The 25,288-nt window shown below is 44.0% G+C and overlaps 5 protein-coding genes and 1 non-coding gene across 9 annotated transcripts; 2 read left to right on the top strand and 4 right to left on the bottom strand.

Moving 5' to 3' along the window:
• Positions 1–43: 43 nt before the first annotated feature.
• Positions 44–2,776, bottom strand: tmem165 (transmembrane protein 165). The gene is made up of 6 exons (XM_085927888.1): positions 2,444–2,776; positions 1,796–2,021; positions 1,468–1,643; positions 1,140–1,328; positions 779–884; positions 44–665 (listed from the first exon to the last, which is right to left on the bottom strand). Exons 1-6 carry the CDS (start codon positions 2,588–2,590, stop codon positions 589–591), a joined length of 921 nt encoding a protein of 306 aa, XP_085784014.1. The 5' UTR covers positions 2,591–2,776; the 3' UTR covers positions 44–588.
• Positions 2,777–3,162: 386 nt separating this feature from the next.
• Positions 3,163–4,649, bottom strand: srd5a3 (steroid 5 alpha-reductase 3). 2 transcript variants are annotated; one of them, XM_085928385.1, is made up of 5 exons: positions 4,404–4,649; positions 4,174–4,322; positions 3,883–4,065; positions 3,671–3,796; positions 3,163–3,489 (listed from the first exon to the last, which is right to left on the bottom strand). In XM_085928385.1, the coding sequence occupies exons 1-5, from the start codon at positions 4,625–4,627 to the stop codon at positions 3,230–3,232; spliced, it is 942 nt and encodes a 313-aa protein (XP_085784511.1). In that variant the 5' UTR covers positions 4,628–4,649; the 3' UTR covers positions 3,163–3,229. The 2 variants fall into 2 exon arrangements, with proteins under 2 accessions (XP_085784511.1, XP_085784513.1); XM_085928387.1 differs by having other exon boundaries at positions 3,883–4,007; positions 4,404–4,547.
• A 261-nt stretch (positions 4,650–4,910) lies between these two features.
• Positions 4,911–11,697, top strand: cep135 (centrosomal protein 135). The gene is made up of 25 exons (XM_085928047.1): positions 4,911–5,163; positions 5,437–5,554; positions 5,827–6,014; positions 6,093–6,260; positions 6,332–6,473; positions 6,574–6,658; positions 6,741–6,869; positions 6,945–7,151; positions 7,236–7,301; positions 7,390–7,540; positions 7,617–7,825; positions 7,900–8,049; positions 8,122–8,262; positions 8,348–8,425; positions 8,537–8,688; positions 8,825–8,940; positions 9,016–9,170; positions 9,304–9,359; positions 9,427–9,595; positions 9,684–9,794; positions 9,861–10,046; positions 10,124–10,333; positions 10,408–10,610; positions 10,677–10,781; positions 10,999–11,697. Exons 2-25 carry the CDS (start codon positions 5,442–5,444, stop codon positions 11,129–11,131), a joined length of 3,423 nt encoding a protein of 1,140 aa, XP_085784173.1. The 5' UTR covers positions 4,911–5,163; positions 5,437–5,441; the 3' UTR covers positions 11,132–11,697.
• On the bottom strand, positions 11,305–21,488 carry LOC147047319 (uncharacterized). 3 transcript variants are annotated; one of them, XM_085928044.1, is made up of 40 exons: positions 21,394–21,488; positions 21,138–21,254; positions 20,871–21,031; positions 20,636–20,803; positions 20,442–20,560; positions 20,154–20,366; positions 20,021–20,086; positions 19,884–19,949; positions 19,691–19,799; positions 19,447–19,622; positions 19,231–19,362; positions 18,932–19,153; positions 18,732–18,869; positions 18,538–18,675; positions 18,313–18,450; positions 18,089–18,226; positions 17,862–17,999; positions 17,630–17,767; positions 17,399–17,527; positions 17,167–17,304; positions 16,936–17,064; positions 16,704–16,841; positions 16,473–16,601; positions 16,252–16,383; positions 15,977–16,114; positions 15,745–15,882; positions 15,521–15,658; positions 15,294–15,431; positions 15,085–15,213; positions 14,846–14,971; positions 14,498–14,640; positions 14,244–14,359; positions 14,013–14,167; positions 13,733–13,894; positions 13,560–13,670; positions 13,235–13,420; positions 12,914–13,123; positions 12,431–12,633; positions 12,270–12,362; positions 11,305–12,118 (listed from the first exon to the last, which is right to left on the bottom strand). In XM_085928044.1, exons 1-40 carry the CDS (start codon positions 21,423–21,425, stop codon positions 11,974–11,976), a joined length of 5,535 nt encoding a protein of 1,844 aa, XP_085784170.1. In that variant the 5' UTR covers positions 21,426–21,488; the 3' UTR covers positions 11,305–11,973. The 3 variants fall into 3 exon arrangements, with proteins under 3 accessions (XP_085784170.1, XP_085784171.1, XP_085784172.1); XM_085928045.1 differs by lacking the exons at positions 20,871–21,031; positions 21,138–21,254; positions 21,394–21,488 and having other exon boundaries at positions 11,307–12,118; positions 20,450–20,560; positions 20,640–20,769; XM_085928046.1 differs by lacking the exons at positions 20,442–20,560; positions 20,871–21,031; positions 21,138–21,254; positions 21,394–21,488 and having other exon boundaries at positions 11,307–12,118; positions 20,636–20,755.
• On the bottom strand, positions 13,444–13,515 carry trnap-cgg (transfer RNA proline (anticodon CGG)). The gene has a single exon. It is a non-coding gene; the product is annotated as a tRNA-Pro (tRNA).
• Positions 18,161–25,157, top strand: LOC147047321 (uncharacterized). Its single transcript, XM_085928064.1, has 14 exons — positions 18,161–22,117; positions 22,368–22,470; positions 22,540–22,624; positions 22,696–22,815; positions 22,934–23,140; positions 23,219–23,284; positions 23,360–23,434; positions 23,583–23,728; positions 23,863–23,983; positions 24,072–24,182; positions 24,257–24,505; positions 24,570–24,709; positions 24,830–24,928; positions 25,012–25,157. Exons 2-13 carry the CDS (start codon positions 22,385–22,387, stop codon positions 24,879–24,881), a joined length of 1,458 nt encoding a protein of 485 aa, XP_085784190.1. The 5' UTR covers positions 18,161–22,117; positions 22,368–22,384; the 3' UTR covers positions 24,882–24,928; positions 25,012–25,157.
• The last annotated feature ends 131 nt before the right edge of the window (positions 25,158–25,288 follow it).

Below are 25,288 nucleotides of genomic sequence, written 5' to 3' on the forward strand. Positions count from 1 at the left end.
ACATGCAAAATTTGGAGAGTTTCTAGAGTAAAGATTATTTGGCTCACACAGCAAAGGATAACATTTATTTTTTATTGAGCAAATCAACTTTAAAAGGCTTTGAATCAATGTGTCCATCAATTTTTGCGACGTTACACATTTCACTGTTGACTTGTCAAACATTTACAAAAATATTTCCTGGCCACTGCTCTCTGAAAAGAACACAAAACTAAATAAATAGAAGATGGATGAAAAAACATTGGAGTGATTTGCGCCCCAATACAGCAGAAAAAAAAAGATAAATCAAAAGTAAATTGATTAAATGTGTTCCTGAATTAAAAGATCACCAACAAATCTAATGACACCATTGAGTACCTTTTTTTTTTTTAAATTCAACACAAAAAAAAAAAAAAAAGCTGTGAAGCAAATGACTGCTGTCTTCAAGTTCAGTAACCATTTTCCATTTTCTTCGGACTACATCTTCCAGAATGCCTCGGAGCTAGAAGGCTGCAGCGGAGGGGACTTGGGTCTTTCGGTCAATACTGTACAATCCCTACAGCGACTACTGGTTACAGTATGTACATTCAAAAGAGTCTTTCAGTGGCGCTCTCACAGTCCAGCGTCGGGCTTGATGAAGAGAGCGGAGAAGGCAAACGCCAGGAAGACGATCCCGCCGATGATTGTGACTGAAAGATGAGAAGAAAAGCGGTGACATTCGAACCCTGAGCCTCAACAAACTGCGGTGCCAATGTGCTAAACACTGATGTATTTCATCAAATTCCCTTTCCAGCGGTCTCACCTGTTCTGACGGATATTTTCTGGGCAATCATCCGACCGCCTATCACAGCAAGGCCTGTACACAAGCAGTGTCCCAGCGTGCCGCCCACAGCCACGCCAAATGGATCCTGGTTTGGGTTTTGAAAGGAGACATTGTTAAATGTATTAGTCACAGTTTCCAAATCTTTTAACATCTCTGACAAGGTTAATCTATGTGTGAGGATCTGAGTCCGAGTTGTGGCCTACAGCAGCTTCTTATGAGTGTTGTCCTTTTGTTTACTTTAAACATAAAAAAAGTACATCGGTCTCAGTGTTTTGCTTATTTCATCAACGCCAAAGACCCAAGTATTTTAAAAAAAAGTTTGCTGTGTGACATGCCGCACCTCACGGGCAGCCAGGATGATGGTGGTGAGCTGGGAGCGGTCGCCCCACTCTGCAAGGAAGGTGAGGGTGAGCGCCTGGAGGAAGATGGGCGAGATGACGCTGTGCCACCTGGATGACTGTGGCGGCAAAGTCGAGCCGGACCCCGCTTCCAGGTCCGGCATGCCGTTGGCCATTTTGGAACGTTGCAGCTGAGCAGAAAGAAAAGATATACAATGAGCCGGTTCCACTGCAACCTTAGTATCAGGGAACTTTGTTGACATGGGTTAAGGAGCTTCACTTTGACAACATTTTCCTGCCATTTTGATGCAACATCCTTTGGGGACGCACCTCTTCATCCTTTTTCTTGATCTCAGCCTGCACTTCCTCCAGCTCTTCTTGGCCCTCGTCGGGACTCATCTTCAGGCCCTCGCGCAGCATGCGCACACCGAAGATAGCGAAGAGGCCAGTGGACACGTAGTAGGTGTAGATCCTGGGGATGATGGTGGTGGCGTAGCCGAACAGCACTGAGGTGAGCAGGAGACAAAAGGAAGACATTTGTCTGTCACATAAGCATGCGTTTTGTGATATGAACTCGTTTGTGTACATGCTCGATGCATTAAGCAATGTGGCCCTCACCAAAAATGAGTTTAATGGGGTATTCCACGATATAACTTACCAGACAAACAGGTCATGAGCCCCAGAGCCAGCATGGCGCCGGCCAGCACAGTGAGCCGGTTGTATCGCATGGCCATAATGGCGGCGATAAAAAAGGTCTTGTCGCCCAGCTCCGACACAATGATGACAGAAATGGCGGCCACGAAGGCGTGGATGAATCCCAAGTTCCCTTTGCTGAGGTCATTTTCCTTCACCACGGGCACCAGGGGAGGGACAGTTGTTTTTTTCTTTAAAAAAAAAAAAAACATGAAAAATACCCTAAAAAACCGGAATGTAACAAAACGGTGCATGCACATGCAGCAAAGACTCCATAACCTCCATACAACCCAGGTTACACTTAGCTCCGCCCCAACATATGCTCCAGACCCCAAACTAGGCTATAGCGTGTAAAATAGCATGACGCAAGCTATTGTGTCCCTATCAAATGCAATCAAACTTTTTAGATGAAACATTTACTTGGCCAATAACATATTTGTGTAGTACGACTTGCTTACCTAACGTTCCATATTTTGGCTAGCTAGCTGAGTCTCCTTGTTTATGACACGTCTCAATTAGCATGTAGCGGCTACGCTCAGAGGGGAAAGCAAGAAACGTACCAGGAAAAACAATTATCTTCGGGGTAGTTAAGCAATTATTTGTCATAAATTACCTCAATGGGAGCCTGTTCCTTGACAGCGTTTGGTTCCTCGGGAATAGCCGCGACTCCGACCAGCAACACGAAGAAGAGCGAAGCGACGAGCGGGAGAAAGAAGCTCGCTGCTGCCCGGGCATCTCCACCGCCAACCCTGAGAGGCATTATTATTCGTATTTTTGTTTTATGGGTTCTTAGCCGCCCGCTCGCGTCTTTACCACCCTCCAGCAACTAGCTAGAGCCCACCGGTACCCGCCAAAAGAAGGAACTTCATCTTTTGGCCGTCATTTAATGGGATATCATAAATCGGACTGTATCGCGTGAACTCCAGAGGAAGTTGTTCTCTTTTTACGACCGCACGGAGGAAAAGCGGTTGTGATTGGTTGGGCTAAATATGACGTAGCCACATAGGGCGGGTCTAAGAGGTTGACCGATTGGATGATTTTAAACGCCAATAAAAAAATACGGAAACGGACCAAAGATAAAAATATATCACGTCTTACCAATATAATTCTATTGTTATGATATCTAAGACAATCGTGAATAGTATTTTGATTTCCACTAAATGTTTTTCTTTCTTGCTTACATTGACATTTGTCACAAATTTTACCTCTTAAGATCAATAAATTATGATAACCAATATATTAGATACAGCTCTCACTATGACACAATAAGGATACACCAAAAATGTTTTTTCCAATAACCAGACAGTCATTCTAAATTGCATAACTGTTCATTTATTATTAGCAATACTTACTTAGACCAGCCTCAATACACACAATAGATCATAATCGAATAAACACATCACATCACAAAAGGTATAAATGCTTTTCTATGCGCTGGGTAGGACGGGTATTTACCGACGTAGTGATCGTGGCAGAGCAAAGCGGCCAGCGCTTGGTTGAAGAATACGTACAGGACCACCAGCCACCACGTGAGCGAAAGACCGCCGGCCACCAAACTCAGCGAGATGTACACGAGCAGCTCGGCCAAGTAGTGTGGGCACGACACCAGCTCAAAGCCGCCACCTTTTGGCATCCGGTGAGCTAGTGTCTCCACTCGTCCTGTATCAACAAGAGAAACTAACATTAACTGGTCTATAAGTAGTTGGCAAGAGGAGACACATAGCGTTTAGGAAAATGATGACAAAGTAGATTTAAACAGGTCATTAGCACCTGCCTCAGGAGAAAAGCAGAAACATACAAGATTCCACTAAAATTGTGGTATTTTTCAAAAACTTGACACCTGACTTTCCAGTACGGAGTCCAGCCAAAAGCACCATGGACTGATGCTGTAGTAAAGAGGCCGGAATGAAAAGTGCAAGCCCAGCAACGTGACACCACTCCAGTTGGGATAACAGAGGCCCATTTCCTAATAATCACAAAAAAAGGAAAGCGGAACCTACGTGAACATCAAGAAGAGCATCTATCGGGAAACTTTCAGGGGTTCCGTTTGACCTTTTTGACAGTCTGAGCAGAGCACAGTCAGCCCCAGCAGGAGGTAGTAGACCAGGCCGAAGGCGTACTGCAGTAGGTGGATGACGCCGTCGGAAAAGACGCTGACGTAGAGACACTCCGCAAGCCTTCGGAGAGAGTGTGATAACAGCAGTAGCTGCAGGAGCACCGTGCTCAAATGGGGAGCTATGCAAGGAACATACAAAATGATCCAAAGCATACCACATCATATCATATTTAACAAGCTGAATATTGGAAGTTGCATACAAGAGTACAAGTATAGATTTAATCTACCTTGGTGTTCTGTATGTGATGTACCAGATAGAACATTTATCAGGTCGAACAGGCATTTTGGATATAATTGTCTTAGTGTCACGTTGAGGCTGAAAGCCAAAAGGAGACCATTCCAAACCAAAGAGGTGGCGTAGAAGTGCCAGAACCACCTAAATGAGGAGGTATAATATTTTTATTTGCGGTTAGATAAGAATATTCATATAGTTTAAACAATGTATTATACAGTTTACCTCTTTGGCACGTCAAACATGCACAACCAGTTCTCGCGTTTTAGATTCTGTTTGGTTTTCCCGTACCGAACCAGATCCTGGAACAGCACATTGAAAAAACACCTTTGGTATTTCGAGGGCAAGCGCTTTGCTATATTGTGTGCCCACAGCGCCGCAAAAAAAGAAAGAGACAAAATAAGCCACACAAAATCTATCAGACTGAAGCCGAAAGCGCTCCAAGTCATTTTTGAATCACAGTGTTATTGTTTTGTGTTACACCGAAACAGCATGTCTAGGAACAGAGACGTAAATGTAGTTCCGGTGTGTACAACTTGTGAATGTTGTGGCAATATTTGGCAAAATGGAATCACAGTACGAATGTCACAGGACCAAACTCCAAAAACAGGTGAGCCGTGACGGTTGTTACCTGAGCCCGTACACTAGTGATGTCATTTCAGTCGACAGCAATTAAGTGGCGGTATAAGGCAATGTAGTCGGACCTATTAGATGGATACACCGACTGTCTACACGGGCGACGCTGTTGGGTAAAACGCGCGTCCCCCTCTTTGTTTCTTCCTACCATGGTGACGAATGCTAACCTGAGGTCATCGGCGCTCTTTTCAAATTACTTAAAAACAGCTTAAAAAACGCTCACTCCCAATTAATATTTTTGGGTGCAATATTTTCTCGTGTAATAATACCGTTGTTACGATAGCGCCCATTTCTGCTATGCCAAATTGTCGTAGCTGTCAGACAAAAGTGCTTCCTTCCGACTAAGGAGGTAGGTTGGGTTAAATGTAGTAACATTTTCAACTTTGTCATGTTAATAAATGATTAATTTGTGCTGCTGTGCTGAACAACCTGGTTAAAAATGACTAAAAATGTGTTGGTAACTTTCGGCTAATGTTAGCTAGCTAAGTAGTTTTTAGATGCCCTCCTTTCCCGCCTTTTAAATGATATTTGTGGTAGTTTAACACATTGTGTCCGACAGCTATGCGCCGTTTCGTTTTTTTTTTTTTTTTTACTTTTTTTTTTTTTTTTTACTCTTTCTTAGGCGTCATGGAGAGCAGCGCGGAGAGGAAATTTATCAACTTGAGGAGGCGTCTGGACCAGCTGGGCTACAGGCATCCTCTGGGGATTGAAAACCTACCACTCGTCGAGAAGCTTTTCAGGTAAAACACACCCAAGGAAACTTGTAATTAATGTATGTGACGTTTATTTGAACCCAAGAAACGAGCTGGGAATTGAGAGAGATGTCATTCAAGCGTAATTATGAAAGTTATGTCAGAAACCAACACCTATGTAAATCGTTTAGCTCTCCTTTCCTACACACCACGGCACATTATTTGCTAAAAATGTTTTCACTTGAGCAGGAACTTCAATGTTGCCTGGCAACTTCAAGCAAACCTCTGAATTAAAGCACAAGAAATGCTCTTTTTTTCAGTGATCTGGTCCACACGACAGAAAGCCTGCGTAATGCAAAACTCTCAGCAAAGTCAGAAAAAGAGAGCCAAAACTGTGACGCCCTCCTGGAGCCTTATAGAGCCGATAATGCAAGGCTGGTCAGGGAAAACAACCAGCTTCACCAGGAGGTCCTCAAGTTGAAGGAGGAGATGGAGCTTATGACTAGAGGTAAGAAGTGAAGATGTGTTTTTAGCCATAAACATCAATAATAATCCCCTCCTAAAAATCTCACCTGTCTCCTTTCAGACTTAAAAAAACATATCAGAAAACTAGACCACGACGTGTGCGACCTGAAGTTATTGAATAATCAGTACGCGCACAAGATCCGCTGCCTGGAGAAGGACGGCAAAGCCAAAGCTGAGCGCATCGTGCAACTGCAGGAAAAGAACTTCCAAGCGGTGGTGCAGACGCCAGGTAATGACTAAACCCGGGTGGATGGACAGATTTTTTTACACATACTGAACATCTTGACTTGTTTTTACCAGGTGGCAAAAAACACCGCATCGCTTTCCGACGTCAGAGAATGCAGACGGATGAGCTCATCCCTCCACCTGTGACATCGAGGTATCCCGCAGCCCAGCCCGACGATCCGTACTTAGCAGATCTACTACTACTGGCTGATAACAGGTTGCAATTTCATTTTTATTGGCTTGTATACAAAAAGTTGACTCTCCACAAAAGTTGTTAGAGTTGCTAAGAAAATATTATCTGCCATTTTGATTTGTAGGATTGTTGAGCTGCAGGATGAAGTCACAAAAGTCAAATCAGAGTTAGACGAGTCCCATGAATGCATACAGGTCTTAAATAACCAAGTAAGTAGCCTGTAACTCATTGGATAATGTTTTATTGACATCTAAAGTAAAGTGATTGGATTATTATTATTTTTTTTTTTAGGTTGGTGACAGGGACCAGGAGATCGAGCGTCTGAACCGTGCACTTCACGGAGGCCGACCTCGCGATGTCGTCTCTTTGGAGACTCAGAAGGTCAACAACGAGAAACTGATCGCCCACCTCAACCATCAGGTGAGCCTATCGTGCCATCAAGAAAGTTCAGCCCTGCTTTAGGTTAACAAAAAAAAGTTGCTTTGTGCCAAGCAGATTGAGTTTCTGCAAGAGAGCAACAATAAGCTGGAGCAGAAGGTGGAGGGACTGCAGCACAATTCCTCCAGCAAAGTGGCCGACCTCTCCTTGAAGAACTTTGAACTGTGCCAGGAGCTGACGCACATCGACGACCTGGCCAAGCGGATGGAGATGGATAAGGAGCGAGCCCTGGAAATGGCCGACGTGGAGTTGCGGGATAATAAAGTGAGGACGTGAAAGCATGTTATTAACGCCGTGTCTCCTTGAGACAAAACCAAAAATGATTGTTGGTGATTTACCCTGACGCAGGAAGTCATAAAAAAGCAACAAGAGGTCATTGACGATTTGGAGAAGAAGCTTAAAAAAATAACAGCGGTAAGTATTTGGCGTAATTGACTTTTATGAGATGATTTTGACCGATGCAATTTGGGATTTACTCTTGTCTTATTTGTGTGTACGCCAGGAGCTTTCTGAACAGAATTGTGAAAAGGCCTCTCTTGAAGATCAGTTGATGGAGCTTCAAAGGCAGAAGGAGACATTAGAGGGAACGCTGGACTTCCTGGAGGCGGAGAGTGTCAGGCTGCAAGACAAAATGGAAGAGATGATGGCTGCTGGTAAGATTATGTTTTCATATGATTATTTTGGTCATGATAATCATGATGTGAAATTTTCCTCTCTGTGCCCTTCTAGACAAAGACATGGTGCTGGAGTTGGAAGCCTTGCGAGCCAAACACGGCGTCTGCGGAAGGGAACGCTCGCCATCGCGCCTGGACGCCTTCGTGAAGAGTTTGGAGGAGGAGCGGGACCGCTATCGTCAGGAAGCTGAACGCTACAGACGAGTCAGCGGAGCGGGCAGCCCCGTTCGTAGTCCGCTCCGGAGCAGGAGTCCAGTGAGTAAGGTGAGATGATTTCCCACACTGTATCAAATTTTATTTTGTCTATATTGTGAATTCGGAACATACTTTGTGTTCAGGGAAGCGGGTCTGACACGCTGACTTTGGGGAAGGAGCGAGACTTGCTGAAGGCGGCTCTGCAGGATGTGGAGGAGCGCATGGAGGACATCCAGACAAACGTGAAAGCACTCACTGCTGAGAGAGACCACTTTAAAGTCATGTTTTACCAGGTAATCCACTCTGCCCCCCTCCCCCAAGATATTTGAATTGAGATGGGCCCCAAAACGCTCTGGTTAATTCAGGCCCAAGAGGAGCTGCAGGACACCCGTCAAAGCTCAAGCACGTCCGATGATGTCCTGAACTTGAAAGAGGAACTCCGGCTGGCAGAAAGTAAAATCCTGCAGGTTAAGGCGGAGAGAGACTTACTGATGGAGGAATTTAAGGTTAGTATGCTTCAGTCCAGCTCTCAAGTCGGCTCATAACCATTCTATGACCCCCCACCTTGTTTTTTTTTATCTTCTTCATTAGATTGGCCAGACTTCTGCTCTCCCAAATGGACACGGGCAAGAAAAGCGGATTCTTGACATGCAGAATGGCATTCACATTGTAAGCCTGATGTTCAGTGCTTCATCGTTTTTTTCCCTCACGTTTGCTACATTCGAAGTTTATGAGTCTTTTTTGTTTCTGTTGTCTCGGATATGAATCATCAATGTGAAGCTGGAACAGGAGAACTTGGACCTGCGCTCGCAGCTCTTTGCGCTGAAGGAAAGCAAGCGGGACATGGAGCAGAAGCTGGACGTTCAGTCTAGCGCGCTGCTTCAGAGCGCGGAAGAGGCGGCACAGCACAGGAAGACGGCTTCTGTGTCGAGGTTTGTTTGCAAGATGATGCAGAGTAGTTCCTTTGAAGCTTCTTTGCTCAATTCCCCCCAAAAAACTTCAGATACATCAATCATAGGAGAGCAATTCCTCTTTTTTTTTTTTTTTTTCCTCTTTTTTATATGTCAGGCTGCAGGAGGAGCAAATGCAGTTTTCACTCTCCGACCTCCAACACAAGCTGTCTATAAAGACCTCAGAGCTTCACGGTGTTCAGGAACAGATGGAAATTCAGGATGAAACCATAGGTGATTATTTTTGCTGTTAAAAAACTGTTTTTTTCAATGATTGGGCTGAGTGGGTTCTCCGTTTTTGTCTGGCAGCAATGTTGCGTCAGCAGGTGTTCAAGTACAAGCAGGAGGCGGAACGCCTTCAGCTTTCCTTCTCTGCGCTGGATAAGGAGAAGGATGGCCTGCAAGATGAGGTGGATCAAAAAGCAGAGAAGCTGGTTAGTCTTCAGGAGGAACTTGAAAACAAGGTAGAGCTACCCTTTGGTTTTTTTTTTCATTTTTAACACAACCTGAGTGTTGTTTCTCTAACAAGCATGTTGATAACATGTCATAAGAGTTTCCACAGCTTTTATTACAAATGTCTTTTTTTTTTTTTTTCAGGCAAAGACTCTTGAGGATGTGAGACTGAAGGTCACCACAATGGACACATCTTTGGCGTGAGTAGACTTTTCCTTTTTTTTTGCCACCATACATTACCGACAATTGTGATCAATTGTGTTTTAGTCAACTCCAGGGGGCGCTGAACAGCCGTGAGAGGGAGATCGCCCGTCTGAAGAAACAGCTGGACGAAACCCAAATCGTGCTGGGGGGAGTACAGAAAACCAACGAGCTCACAGCCAAGGAAAATAAAACGCTTCGGGAGGACCTGACTACTATGACCAGAGAGAACCAAGTCAGGATCATATGATTTCGATGATCTTCCGCCATATTTGAAAAGCAAAGAATGAACAGCCAAGTTTTGCTTCTTTTGTCTCGTCCAGACCGTCCACATGGAGATGGAAGCGGCTTTACGTGAGCGCGATGAGCTGAAGCTCCGAGTGCACTCATACATAAGCGCCGTAGCCAGGGTTGAGAATCAGTTGAAGACAAAGGTGAGAGAAAGACATCAATATGCAAATTATAAAGCGTCAGATGACTGTGACGTGTTGGCCTTGCAGGATCAGGAGAAACTGGACCTGCTGGAGCGCTATCGTACGGCCCACTTGGACGTGGAGGAGCGGAAGCACAGGCTGCAGCAGATTGAGGAGATCACCAACTCCATCCGCCTGGAGCTCCTCTCTTCAGAGGCAGAACGCCGACACCTGCACGGAATTGTCAGCCACAAGGAGCTGGAGATCCAACAGGCGAGACACACAACCCTAGGTCCTGGAATTACATTGGAAAAAGTCAGCCATTTTCAATTGTATTGCTTTTTCTCTAGCATGTCCAAGCCCTGCAGGCGTACGAGTCCAAAGTATCGACGCTGGCCCAAACCATGGCCCGACTGGAGGAGGAGCTCCACAAAGCCCAAGGGGAGAAAGCGGGCCTCACGTCTAACTTGGCCTCCGTCAGGGAGCTCTGCGTCAAGCTGGACGCCGACAAGGAGCTCACCGCCCGAAACTTAACGTCCAAGAGCATGGAGCTCGAGAGGGTGCGTGAGGCAGAAAATGGACCAAGCGATGGCTCACAACTCAGCTTGCTAAAGATGACTTTGGTCTCATCCAGGTGAATGAAGAGTTGGAGGACGTGCGCTCCGAAGCGGAGCTGCTGAAAAAGCAGCTGGCCAGCGAGCGACTGGCGATACAAAGTGTGGAGAAGCTGCTGTCCACCAACCGCCAAAAAGAGATACAGATTCACCTGACGGCCAGTGAGAAGGAATCCGAGCTCAAGGTCCTCCGCGAAAGGCTCACCCTGGCTGACAAGAAGAAGTAAGGACGCAAAAGCTGGAAAATCAAAGATATGCAATGAATGTCAACAAAATTGCCGTACGACAGCGTCGAGCACGCAAGGGAGGTGTCCAACCTTCGCACAAAAGTCTCTCAGCTGCAGACAGAGATGGACATCCTCAACAGACAGCTGACGTCAGAACGCTTTGAACGGTGAGTTCAATGATCGCCACCTAGTGATGAATAAATGAACACACAGCGAAACGTAAAAATGTACATTTAAAAAAAAAAGTTGAGTTGACGTTGAATATCCCGGTAGCTCATCTCCGGTACAGAGGATTACCAGCGATTGAGTTTGGATCTTAAGAGGTTCCGCTGTAACCAGTTCAAAAAAGTAGTTTGATGCCACTGTGGTTGTGTGTGCTGCCAGCGAGAGGGCGATGCAGGAAATGCGTCGGCAAGGCCTGTCCATCTCACCTCTGAGGAGCTCATCGTCCCATAACGTCTCAACGGGCTCACAGCGCACGTCCATCAACAGCTCCACTCCACAGTCAGACAATTAATATTTCATTCTTCTCATTAATTTACAGGAACTACAATGGTATCTTGACTTAATAGTGTCCCTCAACTTATTTTCTTTTCGAGCCACAAGCCATCACTACATGCGGTAGCTCAGATTAAAAAAAATAATAATAATAATATAATCATAATTTTTTAATAATTGAAATTCTCATTTATTGGCGTATTCAAAACACGTCAGCTCAATTCGGATATTCATTAATAGCTCACCTAATGAATTAACGTTTTATTCAGTGAGTTTCATTTTGGATGGAGCAACCAAAATATATGAACGTATCCAACTGCAAATATATATTTGCTATGAAATCTTTTTTTGTTTCACCGTCCTCCATAAACAAAATAACTGTATAATAGCTCTACCAGCATTTGCCAACGAGTATTTATTGAGCCATAGAATTATGCCTGAATTGTCTCAAGCACATTTTGGATTTTTGTATTTTCTGTGCAATACAACATTGTTTACCTCCATGTTTTGTTTTTATTTCCTCGTCATGTTATAAATACTTTGTTGAATAAACATGGATTGTGTTTTCATACCATTTACTCCCATGAATGTCCATGGGTCAATATGACCCGCTTCATGTTTAACCATCAACAGAAGGTGAGAAGGAGAAAATGCTCCAATATGATCCAATTATTCAAGCCCTACCACGAGCAGTGAAAATCCGTGAGTAATGTAGACATTTTTGTATAGTGTATCTGCTACAAGATGGCAGCCAATCACTACTTTTGTCAAATGAAACTCATCAACTGACTCTAACAAAGCTCCCTGGCACCAGAGCATGTAGATGTTCAAACTGGGGTCACTTGAGTCCAGGACCTTCTGTCAGGTAAGCCCAAAGCTGACCTCTTCTTCTTGGATAGAGGTGTCGGGGGCTGGCTGACGAGAAGCGGGCTGGTGGTCTATGGGTGAGGAGGCCCTCAAGGGCCTGAAGGAGACATCTTGTGAGGGTGTGTCCTCAAGGGCATTGCTGTGGAGAAAGACCACACCGGGATGTAAGGTCATTTTTCAAATCAATTAAGAACTAAGCTATTTTTTGAAGGTAATTGTGTCAACACTAAACACAGATGACAAAGCCTTGAACAATTGAGACTGTGAGTCATTTCCCCATTCCAGCTCACCGCTCAAGGCCTTTGCGACTCAAAACTTCCATCTCGTTCTGGAGATGAGTGATTTTCCCACGGAGATTGGTCACCTCCCTGGCGTGCGCCGCGCTGCCGAAGCAAAACATTTGTGACCATTTCCAGCAAAATCTCTCAAGAAATGTGTCCCGAAGTCTTACATCTTGTCGTCGGCCAGGGCGAGCTTGTGGCGAAGGGCCTTAAGCTCCGCCTCCTTCTCGCTGACCTCCTGGTGGGCTTGGAACATCTCCTGTCGACTGGTGGACAGCATGGCCTCCATGCTCCGCACCACCAGCTTCTCGCTGGCCAGGTGCTCTTTGATGAGAACCGCCTCTGTCAGAGCGTCCTCCTCTCTTGTCATCGCCTTGGCAACAAACAAACGACGAGGTAAGTTCAAATATTTGGTGACTGGACTTCAGGTGTCTGTTTACTATTTTAATAATGGATAAAGAGTCAATTATTTGATTAAGCAAGAAATTGGATTAAACAAAAATGCTTTCATTCATAATTAAAGTTTATATGAATAGGAATTTTGTAATTACATAGTTTTGATTAATTTGACAATTAAACATTCAGAATTTAGCGTCAGCCTCCAAAAATCAATTTCTGTCAGTCTGCATTGTTTATTTTTCTGACTTACTCACCCTCTCAAGTTCCATACTCTTGAGCAAAATTTGCCGGGCGGCGATTTCCTTGTCCGCGTCCATTTTGACGCAGATCTCTCTGACTGACACCAGTTCAGCCAGGAGAGTCACTTTCTCCTCCTGAAGGACACGGAACTCCTCCTTAAATTGGGACGTCTCCTGGGCTAACGTCGCCACTTGTGCCTTGTACATCTGCAAGTCATGAATGTGCTAGAAAGGCAAAGAAATCTAGTTTCGGGTCACTTGGCCGGAAACCTCGAGAGTCACTCCGACCCTCAAGAAGACAAGCTCGCTAAAAAAACAGAAGAACTGGGGTCTCACCTGCTGACACTCGCGCACCTTCTTCCCGAGGATTTCGTGCAGGTGTTGCCGTTCCGACTCGGATGAGAGGAGCTCCATATGGACGGTGCCGATAAATCCCTCCACCTGCTGCAATCGGTGCTCTCGCTCCTGTACGTCCGAGCGTGCCGCACGGAACCGCTCCGCCAGATCCTGGTTCTCCTGATCCTGCGACACCCTTTATAATAAGAGGGCTCGTCCGGGATTTGAACCCGGGACCTCTCGCACCCGAAGCGAGAATCATACGACTAGACCAACGAGCCACATTATCATGTTTTGAGTCAGTAACAATCCATCTGAAGCTCACCTTTGTCTTCAAGATGTCCTCAATCCTGGACACCGTATTGACATAAGAATGGATTCTCAGTTTGAGCTCCTCCCGCTCACGCAAAGCCTCCTCCATCCTTTCATGTGCAACCTAGATGAGATGATTTCATTTGAATCAAGTGGGACTTGACCGGCGTGTATTTATGTACCGACTTGCTTCTCCTGCGTCGTGGCGGCCACGTCGTCCTGCAGCCTCCTGTATTCCCCGATGATCAATTCGTTGTCTCTTGTGATTTGCAACAGCGCCTCCTGATGGGTCTCCAGCAACCTCTGAGCGGCCTGTTCCCTCTCCTGGCTTTTCAGTTCCACGTCCATCTGTGATGGCCCATACTCACATCAGAGGTGCGTTTTATTGTTTCGGCTCTCTTCCCAAAGTCGTGTGTGACATTCGTGCATCTTTGTTTATGGATGGCGGAAAAACAACAGAAGCAACCTTCTTGCCAAGCTGCTCCTGGAGAACTGCCAGTCTCCTGGTCTTGGCCACCACCTCCTCCTCCAGGACGTCCTTTCTTATTTTCAACGCTGAGAAAGAAATACGAAGGACTTCGGCTTCCTGCTTGTGGTGGTAAACTTGCTGACTCAGCGACTCTAGCAAAATATTTGCAAAAACAACAAGAAATGAAACATAACGTGTGTACAAATGAAACGAGCCCTACAGCCATACCGATAATGTCCTTCAGTTTTTCCATCTGGGACTGAGTGGAGAGTAACTCGCTGTTCTTTACAGACAGCATTTGTTGGAGGTCCAAAAGCGCATACTGAATCTGTTCTTGTTGCTGCCTTTAGACAAGATGACATGTCATTAATGGAATGAATTTAAAATTTTCATACTTCACTTAAGACTCGGTCAAGTCAAGCCCCCCCCTCCCGCTTTGGTGTTCATTAGATTCGCCCGTGTCGATACTGCCGGTAACCAACCTAAGACCGGTGACTGCTTTCCTCTCTCTTGCCGTCACCTCCGGATTCTGAAGAAGCCCAACATGACGATCCATCTGCCGTTCCATATTTCGTTCGCGATCCCGTAGCGCAAGAATCTGTGACGGCAGCTCCAGGTTCTCCAGCTTGATCCCACAAAACAAAGAATGAGTGAGGAGTCATACAAGAACTTTGGACTTTGAGGGAGGAGAGCAATAGTGGGACAACAAGGCCAATGAGAAAGTCAGAAGAACTTTGGATTTTGAGGGAAGAGTGTGTAGATGAATACAAATCAAAGTTCCAGATTAGGTGAAGAACCTTTGATGGAGTTACAGATACCAAAGGGGTTACCTTCAATTCGTCCCTCAGAGGGTCTTTGTCAGCTGTCACCGAATGGATTGTTTCTTCTGCCAGTTGATTCCTGTCTCTTAATGTTTGGACCAACACTGGAGCAGATGTTCTTGGATCGCCATCTATCTGATTCGGAAAAACAGTTCGGATATAATTCAGTTTTTGCAAAGTTCTGACCCACTCCGGATAAGCGGTAGAAATTGGATGGATGAGTGGATGGAATTTGCTACTGTGCTAACCTTCTTCAGTGAGTCTTTTTCAGCAGTCAACTGCTGGATTTTTTCTTCTGCCAGTCTGAGCTTCAGTTCCAGTTTTATGGTTTCTGCAGAGGTTTCTTGGAGCTGTTCGTTGTGCTTCAGCTGATGATTCTGATTTTGATGCACAAAACAGTGTAAGAAATGTATGACCCTAACTTGATACTGGTGGTTGGTTAGCAATTTGCGCTAACCTCAAGTTCCTTCTTCAGTGAGTCTTTTTCAGTCATCAACTGCTGGATTTTTTCTTCTGCCAGCCTGAGCTTCTGTTCCAGTTTTATGGTTTCTGCAGAGGTTTCTTGGTGCTGCTCGTTGTGCTTCAGCTGATGTTTCTGATTTTGATGCATAAGACATCGTTAATTCAGTGCATCAAATTTATGACCTTAACTTGATACTGGTGGTTGGTTAGCAAACCGCTAACCTCAAGTTCCTTCTTCAGTGAATCTTTTTCAGCAGTCAACTGGTGGATTTTTTCTTCTGCCAATCTGAGCTTCTCCTCCAGTTTTACAATGTCCGCAAAGATTTTTGAGTGCTGCTCATCGTGCTTCAGCTGAAGTATCTAATTTTGATGGCTAGTTAGTACAGTTTATACAAATGTATGACCGTAAGTTGATACTGGTGCTTAGTTAAGCAAACTGCGCTAACCTCAAGTTCCTTCTTCAGTGAGTCTTTTTCAGCCATCAACTGCTGGATTTTTTCTTCTCCCAGTCTGAGCTGCTCTTCCAGTTGGACAATTTCCTCCGAGGTTTCTGAGTGCTGCTCGTCGTGCTTCAGCTGACGTTTCTAATTTTGATGGATAGTTAGAACATAAATTCAGTTTATACAAATTTATGACCTTTAACTTGCTACTGGTGCTCAGTTAGCAAACTGCGATCACCTCAAGTTTCTTCTTCAGTGAGTCTTTTTCAGCCGTCAACTGTTGGATTTTTCCTTCTGCTAGTCTGAGCTTTTCTTCCAGTTTGACAGTTTCCGCTGAGGTTTTTGAGTGTTCCTCATCATGTTTCAGCTCACGTATCTGATTTTAATTCACAGGTAAAACAGTAATTCAGCTCACGCATCTGATTTTAATTCACAGGTAAAACAGTAATTCAGTTTTTGCAAATTGATGACCTTAACTTGCTACTGGTTGCCTGGTTAGCAAACTAGACTTACCTCAAGTTCCTCCTTCAGTGAATTTTTTTCAGCCGTCAAACGCTGGATTTTTTCTTCGAGTCTGAGCGTCTCTTCCAGGTTTACATCCTCTGAAGTTTCTGAGTGCTGGTCGTCGTGCTTCAGCTGATGTTTCTGATTTGGATGGATAGGACATTAATTCAGTTTTTCCAAATGTATGACCTTAACTCGTTACTGGTGCTCAGTTAGCAAATTGTGCTGACCTTAAGTTCCTTCTTCAGTGAGTCTTTTTCAGCAGTCAACTGCTGAATTTTTTCTTCTGCCAGTCTGAGCTTCTCTTCCAGTTTTATAATTTCCGCAGAGGTTTTTGAGTGCTCCTCATTGTGCTTCAGCTGATGTATGTGATTTTAATGAATAGTTAGGACAGTAATTCAGTGTATGCATATTAAAAACCTTAATTTGATACTGGTGCTTGGTAAGCAAACTGCGCTCACCTCAAGTTCCTTCTTCAGTGAATCTTTTTCAGTCATCAACTGCTGGATTTTTTCTTCTGCCAGTCTGAGCTTTTCTTCCAGTTGGACAATTTCCTCCGAGGTTTCTGAGTGCTGCTCGTCGTGCTTCAGCTGACGTTTCTAATTTTGATGGATAGTTAGAACATAAATTCAGTTTCTACAAATTGCTGACCTTTAACTTGCTACTGGTGCTTAGTTAGCAAACTGCGATTACCTCAAGTTTCTTCTTCAGTGAGTCTTTTTCAGCCGTCACCTGCTGATTTTTTTCTTCTGCCAGTCTGAGCTTCTCTTCCAGTTTTATAATTTCCGCAGAGGTTTTTGAGTGCTCCTCATTGTGCTTCAGCTGATGTATGTGATTTTAATGAATAGTTAGGACAGTAATTCAGTGTATGCATATTAAAAACCTTAATTTGATACTGATGCTTGTTAAGCAAACTGCGCTCACCTCAAGTTCCTTCTTCAGTGAATCTTTTTCAGTCATCAACTGCTGGATTTTTTCTTCTGCCAGTCTGAGCTTTTCTTCCAGTTGGACAATTTCCTCCGAGGTTTCTGAGTGCTGCTCGTCGTGCTTCAGCTGACGTTTCTAATTTTGATGGATAGTTAGAACATAAATTCAGTTTCTACAAATTGCTGACCTTTAATTTGCTACTGGTGCTTAGTTAGCAAACTGCGATTACCTCAAGTTTCTTCTTCAGTGAGTCTTTTTCAGCCGTCACCTGCTGATTTTTTTCTTCTGCCAGTCTGAGCTTCTCTTCCAGTTTTATAATTTCCGCAGAGGTTTTTGAGTGCTCCTCATTGTGCTTCAGCTGATGTATGTGATTTTAATGAATAGTTAGGACAGTAATTCTGTGTATGCATATTAAAAACCTTAATTTGATACTGGTGCTTGGTAAGCAAACTGCGCTCACCTCAAGTTCCTTCTTCAGTGAATCTTTTTCAGTCATCAACTGCTGGATTTTTTCTTCTGCCAGTCTGAGCTTTTCTTCCAGTTGGACAATTTCCTCCGAGGTTTCTGAGTGCTGCTCGTCGTGCTTCAGCTGACGTTTCTAATTTTGATGGATAGTTAGAACATAAATTCAGTTTCTACAAATTGATGACCTTTAACTTGCTACTGGTGCTTAGTTAGGAAACTGCGATCACCTCAAGTTTCTTCTTCAGTGAGTCTTTTTCAGCCGTCACCTGCTGATTTTTTTCTTCTGCCAGTCTGAGCTTTTCTTCCAGCGTTACAATTTTGTCCAAGGTTTCTGAGTGTCGCTCGTTGTGCTTGAGCTGACGTTCCTGATTTTGATGGACAGGTAGAACATAAATTCAGTTTATGAAATGTTATGACTTTAACATGTTTTCCTTTGTTAGCAAACTATGCTAACCTCAAGTTGCTTCTTCTGTGAGTCTTTTTCAGTCGTCAACCGCTGGAGTTTTTCTTCTGCCACTTTAAGCTTTTCTTCTAGTTTTACAATTTCTTCCGAAGTTTCTGAGTGCTGCTCGTCGTGCTTCAGCTGACGTTTCTGATTTTGATGGATAGTTAGGATATAAAATTCCATTTATGCAATTTTATGATCTTAATTGTGCTTTGTTAGCAAACTATGCTCACCTCAAGTTGCTTCTTCTGTGAGTCTTTTTCTCCCGTCAACCGCTGGATTTTTTCTTCTGCCACTCTGAGCTTCTCTTCCAGTTTTACGATTTCCGCTGTAGTTTTTGAGTGCTGCTCGTCGTGCCTCAGTTGACGTATCTCAAGTTGATGGATAGTTAGGACATGAATTCAGTTTATGACCTTGACTTGATAGCAGTGCTTGGGGCAACTGCAAACTGCACTGACCTTCAGTTCCTCCTTCAGTGAGTCTTTTTCAGTCGTTGAATGCTGGAATTTTTCTTCTGCCACTCTGAGCTGCTCTTCCAGTTTGACAATTTGTGCAGAGATTTCTGGTTGCTGGTCGTCATGCTTCAGCTGAATTTGCTATGGAGAAGGAATTTGTAAATGAAGAGCAGAAATGGGCATCTCCCAGTACTTGCCTTCATTTCCTCCATCTGTGCATTTTTTTCTGATTTCGCTTTCTGGACTTGGTCTTTTGCCTCTTTGAGCTTTTCTTCCAGTTTCAACATTTCAGCAGATGTTTTGGAGTGGTGCTCCTCATACTGCAGCTGCTTTTGCTATGGATTAGAAAAATAATAATTTGATCCAACATGGACACAGGAGACTTTCCGGTACTGACCTTCAATTCCTCCATCAGTTGGTCTTTCCCCGATTTCAGCATCTGAATGTCCATTTCTGCCTTTTCAAGATGATCTCCCAGTGAGTCTTTTTCAGAGGTCAACTGCTGGAGCTTTTCTTTTGCCAGTTGAAGCTCTTCTGAAACCTGTACGATTTTTGCCTTTGCCAGGCGAAGCTGCTCTTTCAGGTTTCTGATTTCAACAGAAGGTCCTGCAGGCTTCTCCTGCATTTGTTGGATGAGAAAATGGCTTGCATTAAGTTTACTCTTCTTGTTGCTGTTCTAGGAATTGGGTGTCTAACCTGAAGTCCCTCTTCCAAGACATCTTCTGTCGCCTGGTCTTCTTTCAACCCTTGCTGTACTTTGTTTTCGGCCTCTTTGAACCGATCCTTGGGGTTTCGAATTTTGGGTGACATGTTTGAGCTGTCTTGGGCCTTTGGCATATGCAAATTAAGAAACATCTGTCAAGACGTTTCTGTTGTATTTTCAACAAATTGATCTTGTTCTGGGTCTCCTACCTCCATTACGGGACTCATCATTCGAACGTTCTTATAGTGTTCAACTTCCTGACGATAGTGATCCCTTTCTTCTTCCAAACTCTGGACAAAGGCATCCAGACGCGATGGCGAGCGTTCCAGTCCGCAAATACCGTATTTAGTCCGCCAACCCTCCAACTCCAGCACCAAGACTTTCTCTGGTGGACAATCTCTTGTGGGATCACAAACAAAATCCAAGAGAAGTCCAAAATGAGCTGCATCTTACCAACAGACATCATCTTCTCCACTTTGGCCTGCAGCCTGCTATTCTCTTCCTCCAGGAACTCCAACATTGCCTCAATTTTTTCATTCTGCTCCCTTAGGTTATAAGTTTCCTGGAAAAAAAAAAAAAAAAAAGAAGAAATAAGAAGACAGTTTAAAGCAGGCTGTTTCTTTGTGACTTTTGTCAATGGGCTTACATTGTTGACGTTGTGATGGTCAATATTTTTCGGGTCTTGTTCACATTCGTCTGGTAGTTCTGAAGTCTGCAATTGGGAATCAGGAGTGAAACAGATGGTGGGTTGGGATGACTACTTCAATATGTACCAATATGTACCATTGTTTTTTTACTGAGCTGATCCTCCAACTCTTTAATGACTCCCTGAAGCTTTCGGATGACGGCCTGTTGGAGAAACAAATCTTTTTTAGATGATTCTCCCCAAAATGATCCAAGTTATCTTCATTCTCACTTTCAGATCTTGCAACTTCAATTCAGCCTTTTCCAACTTTTGCTTCTTCTCCATCTCCATCATCTTGGCGAGGTCGCGGATGTCCGTGATCTCTTGACACAATTCGTGATTCTTTGAGGTGAGCTCGATCACTTTGCTCGAGGACTTGTGCTGCGCTGACTTGAGCTTCTGCTCCAGGGCCATATTGGTCTCTTGGAGTTCATCCATCTGTGTCTGGTGAAACGTGGAAATAATATCGCTAAATGAAATGTCTGAAGAGGGAACGACTTTCATTTATGATTATCGTACTTGGTTACTTAAGTGTTGTATGCTCTCTTGAGAATTTTCCAGCTCTGTTTTTAAATTTGTGATTTCTCCCTGCAGCAGATCATCAGCATTAGGCGATGCACATATCAGATTGTTTCTATCTAAGGAAGGACAAAACAAGTTATTGACTCAAGACGTCTGTGCTAACACTGCAATCCAAAGCCCTGCGACTTTACCTACTGCCTGTACCCAAACGTTGACATTTTTCCGACGTAGTTGACGGATGAGCTTGGCCTTTTCTTTGCAGTCCTTCTCAAGGCTGTGCAGCTCGTGCAAATACTGCTCGTTCAAAGACTTGAGCAAAGCGACGTCATTTTCCAGCTTCGTGATGTAGACCTTCAACTCTGGACCGAGAAGTGAGATGTTTCACGTGGTCACTTGATAATTAATTGATAATCGTGTGCTTCTTACCTCTGGTCACCTGGGCTCTTTCGCCTCTCACCATCATGAGCTCAAAGTGAAGCTCTTGGTTCTCCCGCGTTAGGCGGACATCACTGTTCTGGCTTTCTTTTTCCGACTTGGCTGTTGATCGTTGGGATTCGCGCAGGCTTTCCGTAGTGTGGACCAAATCACTAAACATTATACCGATGATTTGACTTTAAAGTGCGTATCTATCTGTCACTTTCACAATCAGTTGACAATCTCACAATGATCAAAAGGGAGAAATGATGGTTCCACCTGAAAAGTTGCTCAACAAGTTGCACAGACTCTTCTCCAAGGTTGTCGTTGTACCCCAGCATGTGCAGGCGAGCCCTCAGCTTGGACCATTTTGTGTCTTTGTTGCTGTCCATGGTGCTTATCGGCCACAAACATTGGAGAATTGTCAATCATTAACTTTTAAATGGTATATATGTGCTTGCTGCTTCTACTAGCAGATACCCATCATGTTTTGTGAAAATACTCATGACAATCCAAACAAATATTTCAGACATACCTGTGAGGAAAGTCCGCAACTAGACTTTGCATTTGTGTGTTCAAAGTTGGACCTGTCTTGTTAGGACTATTGCATTTGTAATGTGAATATGATTTTATTAGATTTTTTTTAAAAAAGAAATTAAAAACTGACGGAATTGCCTTTATGACGCGTTAATAGGATCAAGGACTGGCTCATGATTGTCCTCGTGATTTTTAAATTTATTTTTTTGGGGTGGGATTTTAATGAAACGTGCAAACCTCCTGTCTAAAATAATATTATTAAAAATAATAATAATGAAATAATATTATCATGAATGATAATTACTCCAAAGTGACATTACCGTACAATTGCGCTTGCCTTTTATTACGTTGGAAACCGTAGCTAGCTCAATTATGCGAGTTAGCCGATGACGTCACACGACGCTGGCCGTAAACATTTACCAAGCTTTCATTTGCGGTCGACTTCGTGTTTTTCAAGCGGCGTATGTGTATATGAAATAATATTTTAACAATTTAACGTGACACTCGCTGTGGATTTCCGTAATTGCACGGCGGCGCTTTTAGTGTAAAGTAGTTAGGGAGGGCGGATACCCACGTCGGAATTGTCAACTGTCAACTGGGAATCCTAAAAAATTCAGAAAAATGCAGTGATGTCACTTCGGAGCCACCACACGGGACGGGAAAGGCTCAGCCAGCTGGGGAGGAGAATAATATGAAGTGGCAGCAGGAACATGTCACCAAAGGTCAAATTAAAATACCCTTTTATTATTAATCTGATGATACCATGCAAATGTTGTTGTTGTTGTTGTACTACAGTCTCACGCCTCTATGGGGCTCCAAAGTTGGGGCCTCCGCTTTCTTGCAAACATTTTGTTTTTACTAACCAAGTTTCTCAATTATTTTGATAAGTACCACCATTATGACATTCAACAAATGGATGAATGAAATCTTTATTATGTTCCTGGCACATTTTTTTGCTCATGTGGAAAGCAGCTTGGTGTACCTAAAGAATGCAGACCCATGAAGTCAAAGCTCTTCCTCCTAAATCGCCTCATCATGCGGAAGGAGATGACCGACAGCGGCCGGCAGATGGAAGGTTTGTTGAGAAGCCAAAGTTACTTTTTGTTCGTCCACCCTGCTTAATTTTCCATTTTTATTTTTGTAGGCTTCACGGGTTGCAGACAGACATCAGCAAAGTTAAATCGGACCTGGACAATGCCCACGGGTGTATCAAACTCTTACTCACCCAAGTCAGTTAACAACTACTATAACTCTGAGTTGTTCATGTTGTCACTGAGTTGCCTCCAAACACTTTTTGTAGGTGGCCGAGAGGGACAAAGAGATCGACAATCTAAATCATGCACTTCATGGACCCCGGGACGTCACTTCGGAAGCTCAAAACGACACCAATAAGAAACTGATCGCCTATCTTACCCTTCAAGTAAGGCCACTTAATCCAACAATAATTCACAATCTGAATTTTTAAAGCTAATAAATGTTTATTACACGGCACTTTTTTTTTTTTAATCGACTTTATTGTAAATAATTTCATCACGCAGGTCGAGTACCTGCAAGAGAGCAACAAAACACTGGAACAGAAGATGGAGGAACTGCAACACAAGTCTTCCACCGAAGTGGCCGACCTCTCTCTGAAGAACATCCAACTGTGTCAAGAGCTGACGCAGAAGAACGACATCATGCAGAAGACCAAGATGGACAAGAAGAGAGTGCTGGATATCGCTTACCGGAACTTGTCTGCTTCCAAAGTGAGAATACTCAAAGCAGGAAACGAGAGAAGAGGACAAAAAGAAAAAAATTCTTATCCATTTTCCTTGTCATTTTAGGAAGTCATTATAAGTCAGCAGAAAATCATAAAAGATTTAGAGGAGAACCTTTTAAAAATCAGAGCGGTAAGTTCATAAAAAACGTATGACTTGAAACGACTTCATGAAAAGATTCCGCCTCTTGTGTATTTGTATTCTCAGGACCCTCTTGAGACCAGTTCAAGTAGTTTACTGAGATTGGATCGGATTGTTGACCTGGAAAACGCCGTCCAGAAGGTTAAGTTTCAACACATTTGAGCCATTGCTTGTCACCGTTGGACTTTTCATGGGAAACAAGAGAAATGTTACAATGATGACACAAAAGGAAAAGTATCCAATCAGATGCACTTGAACAGTTTCTCTATTAACGTGTTGTGTGTTGAAGCTGGAGCAAGAGAGGCTGGAGCTGCGTGCACAGCTCTTGCTGCTGAGAGATGGCAAGAACTATGCAGAACATGCCGAGCGGCACCGGGACGGTAGGAAGGAGACAGCGCCGGGAACAAAGCGGAGAAAAGCAACTCGAGCTCAAAGGTTTATTTTTCAAATAATTATACTTGACTTGAATTATTTGATACCAAAAGCATTCATAAAGTTTGAAATGTTACTCTGGTGGATGGAGACTATTTGTATTTTCCTTTATGGAAGAATATTGTCTTTTCCGTTAGTCAACTGCAGGGGGCGCCAAACACCAGCCTTCCAAAACAGCTGGATGACGCCCGAGAAAGCGTTGTGAGAGAGAACATGAGGTTACAAAATGACCTGACCACACTGACCAAAGAGAAGCAAGTAATAACAGTCATCATCTTTATTCCTTATATTTATTTTACTTTTTTTTTTTTTTTTATGCCAAAACACCAAGCTGTGTTTTCTCTAGGCTGCACACGCCGGGATGGAGTTGGTTTTGCGTGAGCGGGATGAGCTCAAGATAAGCGTGCGCTCGTATATTAATGCAATGTACAGGATCGAGGATGTGCTGAGGACAAAGGCAAGGAACCCCAAAGTGATTCACAACTCAGATTTCTCATCAGGGTTGTTAGCTGACTGAAGTGTAAACCGCAGGATCAGGAGAATTTCGAATTGGTGGAGCGCCTGCAAGCGACGCAATCGGACTTACAAGCGCGGGAGCAGAAGCTGCGGCAGGTGGAGGGCCTCGTCGGCGCCATCGGCGTGGAGCTACGCAAAGCCCAGGAAGGGCCGGCCGCGATTCTTTCCGACCTGGTTTACGTCCGGGAGCTCTGCGCCAGACTGGACACGGACAAGGAGCTGGCCGCTTGCGAGCTTACGTCCAAAAGCGTGGAGCTCGCCATGGTGACGATCAACTGGGCAATTATGAAAGAAAGTGAATTGCGGTAAAAAGCTTTTTTTTTTTTAGGTTAAAAAAGAGCTGGAGAGTGAGAAGGCCACCGTGCATAACCTCGAGACGCTGCTCGCCGCTGCTCTTCAGAAGGTCAGCGACAGAGAAGCCAAGCTAAGGGCGCTACGAGACAGACTCACCCCAGCTCAGAATATGACGTAAGCCAAAGTGTCATCGCTTAGAACATAAATCAAAATACCTTTTTCCACTGACTGGCTTGAGATGTTGCTGATTATGTTTACAAACGCTCACATTTTTAACACTTGGCTGTTTATCAGCGGCGACTGCAACCGTGCGAGAGAGGAGACCAATCATCAAGTACCTCAGTGACGGACGGAGCCCAACGACCGAACGAACGCGGGATCCACCGGGGAGCAGTGAGTTACCTGACGGATGCCTTTCGTGCAGTCTCGCTCAAACACATCAAGGTAATGTCTTTTTCTTTCTGTCTGTCTGGTAGGACTTGGCTTTGGATTCAAATAAGAAAAATGAGACTACCGTAGTTCCCATATGTGGACACTTATGAATTTCCTGAGCACTGGCTACCCCGTCATTCAATGTATAGAGTCCCATTTGATACATATATCTATATATTTATATATTATTTATTTTTAGATTCCCTAGCCTTTATAAACAACTCAGCTGTATATTTGGCTCTAATAGTACAACTGGGCTATAACGGCTGAAGTTTGCCAGTGAGTAACAATTAAGCAAAAGACATTTTTTTTGTGTACTCC

The sequence above is a fragment of the Syngnathus leptorhynchus genome, chromosome 13 (genome assembly GCF_054491065.1).
Source record: "Syngnathus leptorhynchus isolate UIUO chromosome 13, UIUO_Slep, whole genome shotgun sequence".
In the NCBI taxonomy this organism is placed as follows: Eukaryota; Metazoa; Chordata; class Actinopteri; order Syngnathiformes; family Syngnathidae; genus Syngnathus; species Syngnathus leptorhynchus.

Excerpts from the sequence above, each read along its gene's own strand:
- tmem165 (XM_085927888.1), bottom strand. The coding sequence starts at position 2,590 with ATGCCTCTCAGGGTTGGCGGTGGAGATGCCCGGGCAGCAGCGAGCTTC. Across the intron at positions 1,329-1,467 it reads TCAAGAAAAAGGATGAAGAG|CTGCAACGTTCCAAAATGGC; the intron begins GTGCGTCCCCAA and ends CTTTCTGCTCAG. Across the intron at positions 666-778 it reads GAAAATATCCGTCAGAACAG|TCACAATCATCGGCGGGATC; the intron begins GTGAGACCGCTG and ends CTCATCTTTCAG.
- LOC147047319 (XM_085928044.1), bottom strand. The coding sequence starts at position 21,425 with ATGCAAAGTCTAGTTGCGGACTTTCCTCACAG. Across the intron at positions 18,451-18,537 it reads CACTGAAGGAGGAACTGAAG|ATACGTCAACTGAGGCACGA; the intron begins GTCAGTGCAGTT and ends CATCAACTTGAG. Across the intron at positions 18,227-18,312 it reads CACAGAAGAAGCAACTTGAG|AAACGTCAGCTGAAGCACGA; the intron begins GTGAGCATAGTT and ends CATCAAAATCAG.
- LOC147047321 (XM_085928064.1), top strand. The coding sequence starts at position 22,385 with ATGCAGACCCATGAAGTCAAAGCTCTTCCTCCTAAATCGCCTCATCAT. Across the intron at positions 23,141-23,218 it reads GGAACTTGTCTGCTTCCAAA|GAAGTCATTATAAGTCAGCA; the intron begins GTGAGAATACTC and ends TTGTCATTTTAG. Across the intron at positions 23,435-23,582 it reads TGGAAAACGCCGTCCAGAAG|CTGGAGCAAGAGAGGCTGGA; the intron begins GTTAAGTTTCAA and ends TGTGTGTTGAAG.
- srd5a3 (XM_085928385.1), bottom strand. The coding sequence starts at position 4,627 with ATGACTTGGAGCGCTTTCGGCTTCAGTCTGATAGATTTTGTGTGGCTT. Across the intron at positions 4,066-4,173 it reads ATCACATACAGAACACCAAG|CTCCCCATTTGAGCACGGTG; the intron begins GTAGATTAAATC and ends TTCCTTGCATAG. Across the intron at positions 3,490-3,670 it reads ACTCCGTACTGGAAAGTCAG|GACGAGTGGAGACACTAGCT; the intron begins GTGTCAAGTTTT and ends TTGTTGATACAG.
- cep135 (XM_085928047.1), top strand. The coding sequence starts at position 5,442 with ATGGAGAGCAGCGCGGAGAGGAAATTTATCAACTTGAGGAGGCGTCTG. Across the intron at positions 8,426-8,536 it reads TGCAGAATGGCATTCACATT|CTGGAACAGGAGAACTTGGA; the intron begins GTAAGCCTGATG and ends ATCAATGTGAAG. Across the intron at positions 9,795-9,860 it reads AGAATCAGTTGAAGACAAAG|GATCAGGAGAAACTGGACCT; the intron begins GTGAGAGAAAGA and ends TTGGCCTTGCAG.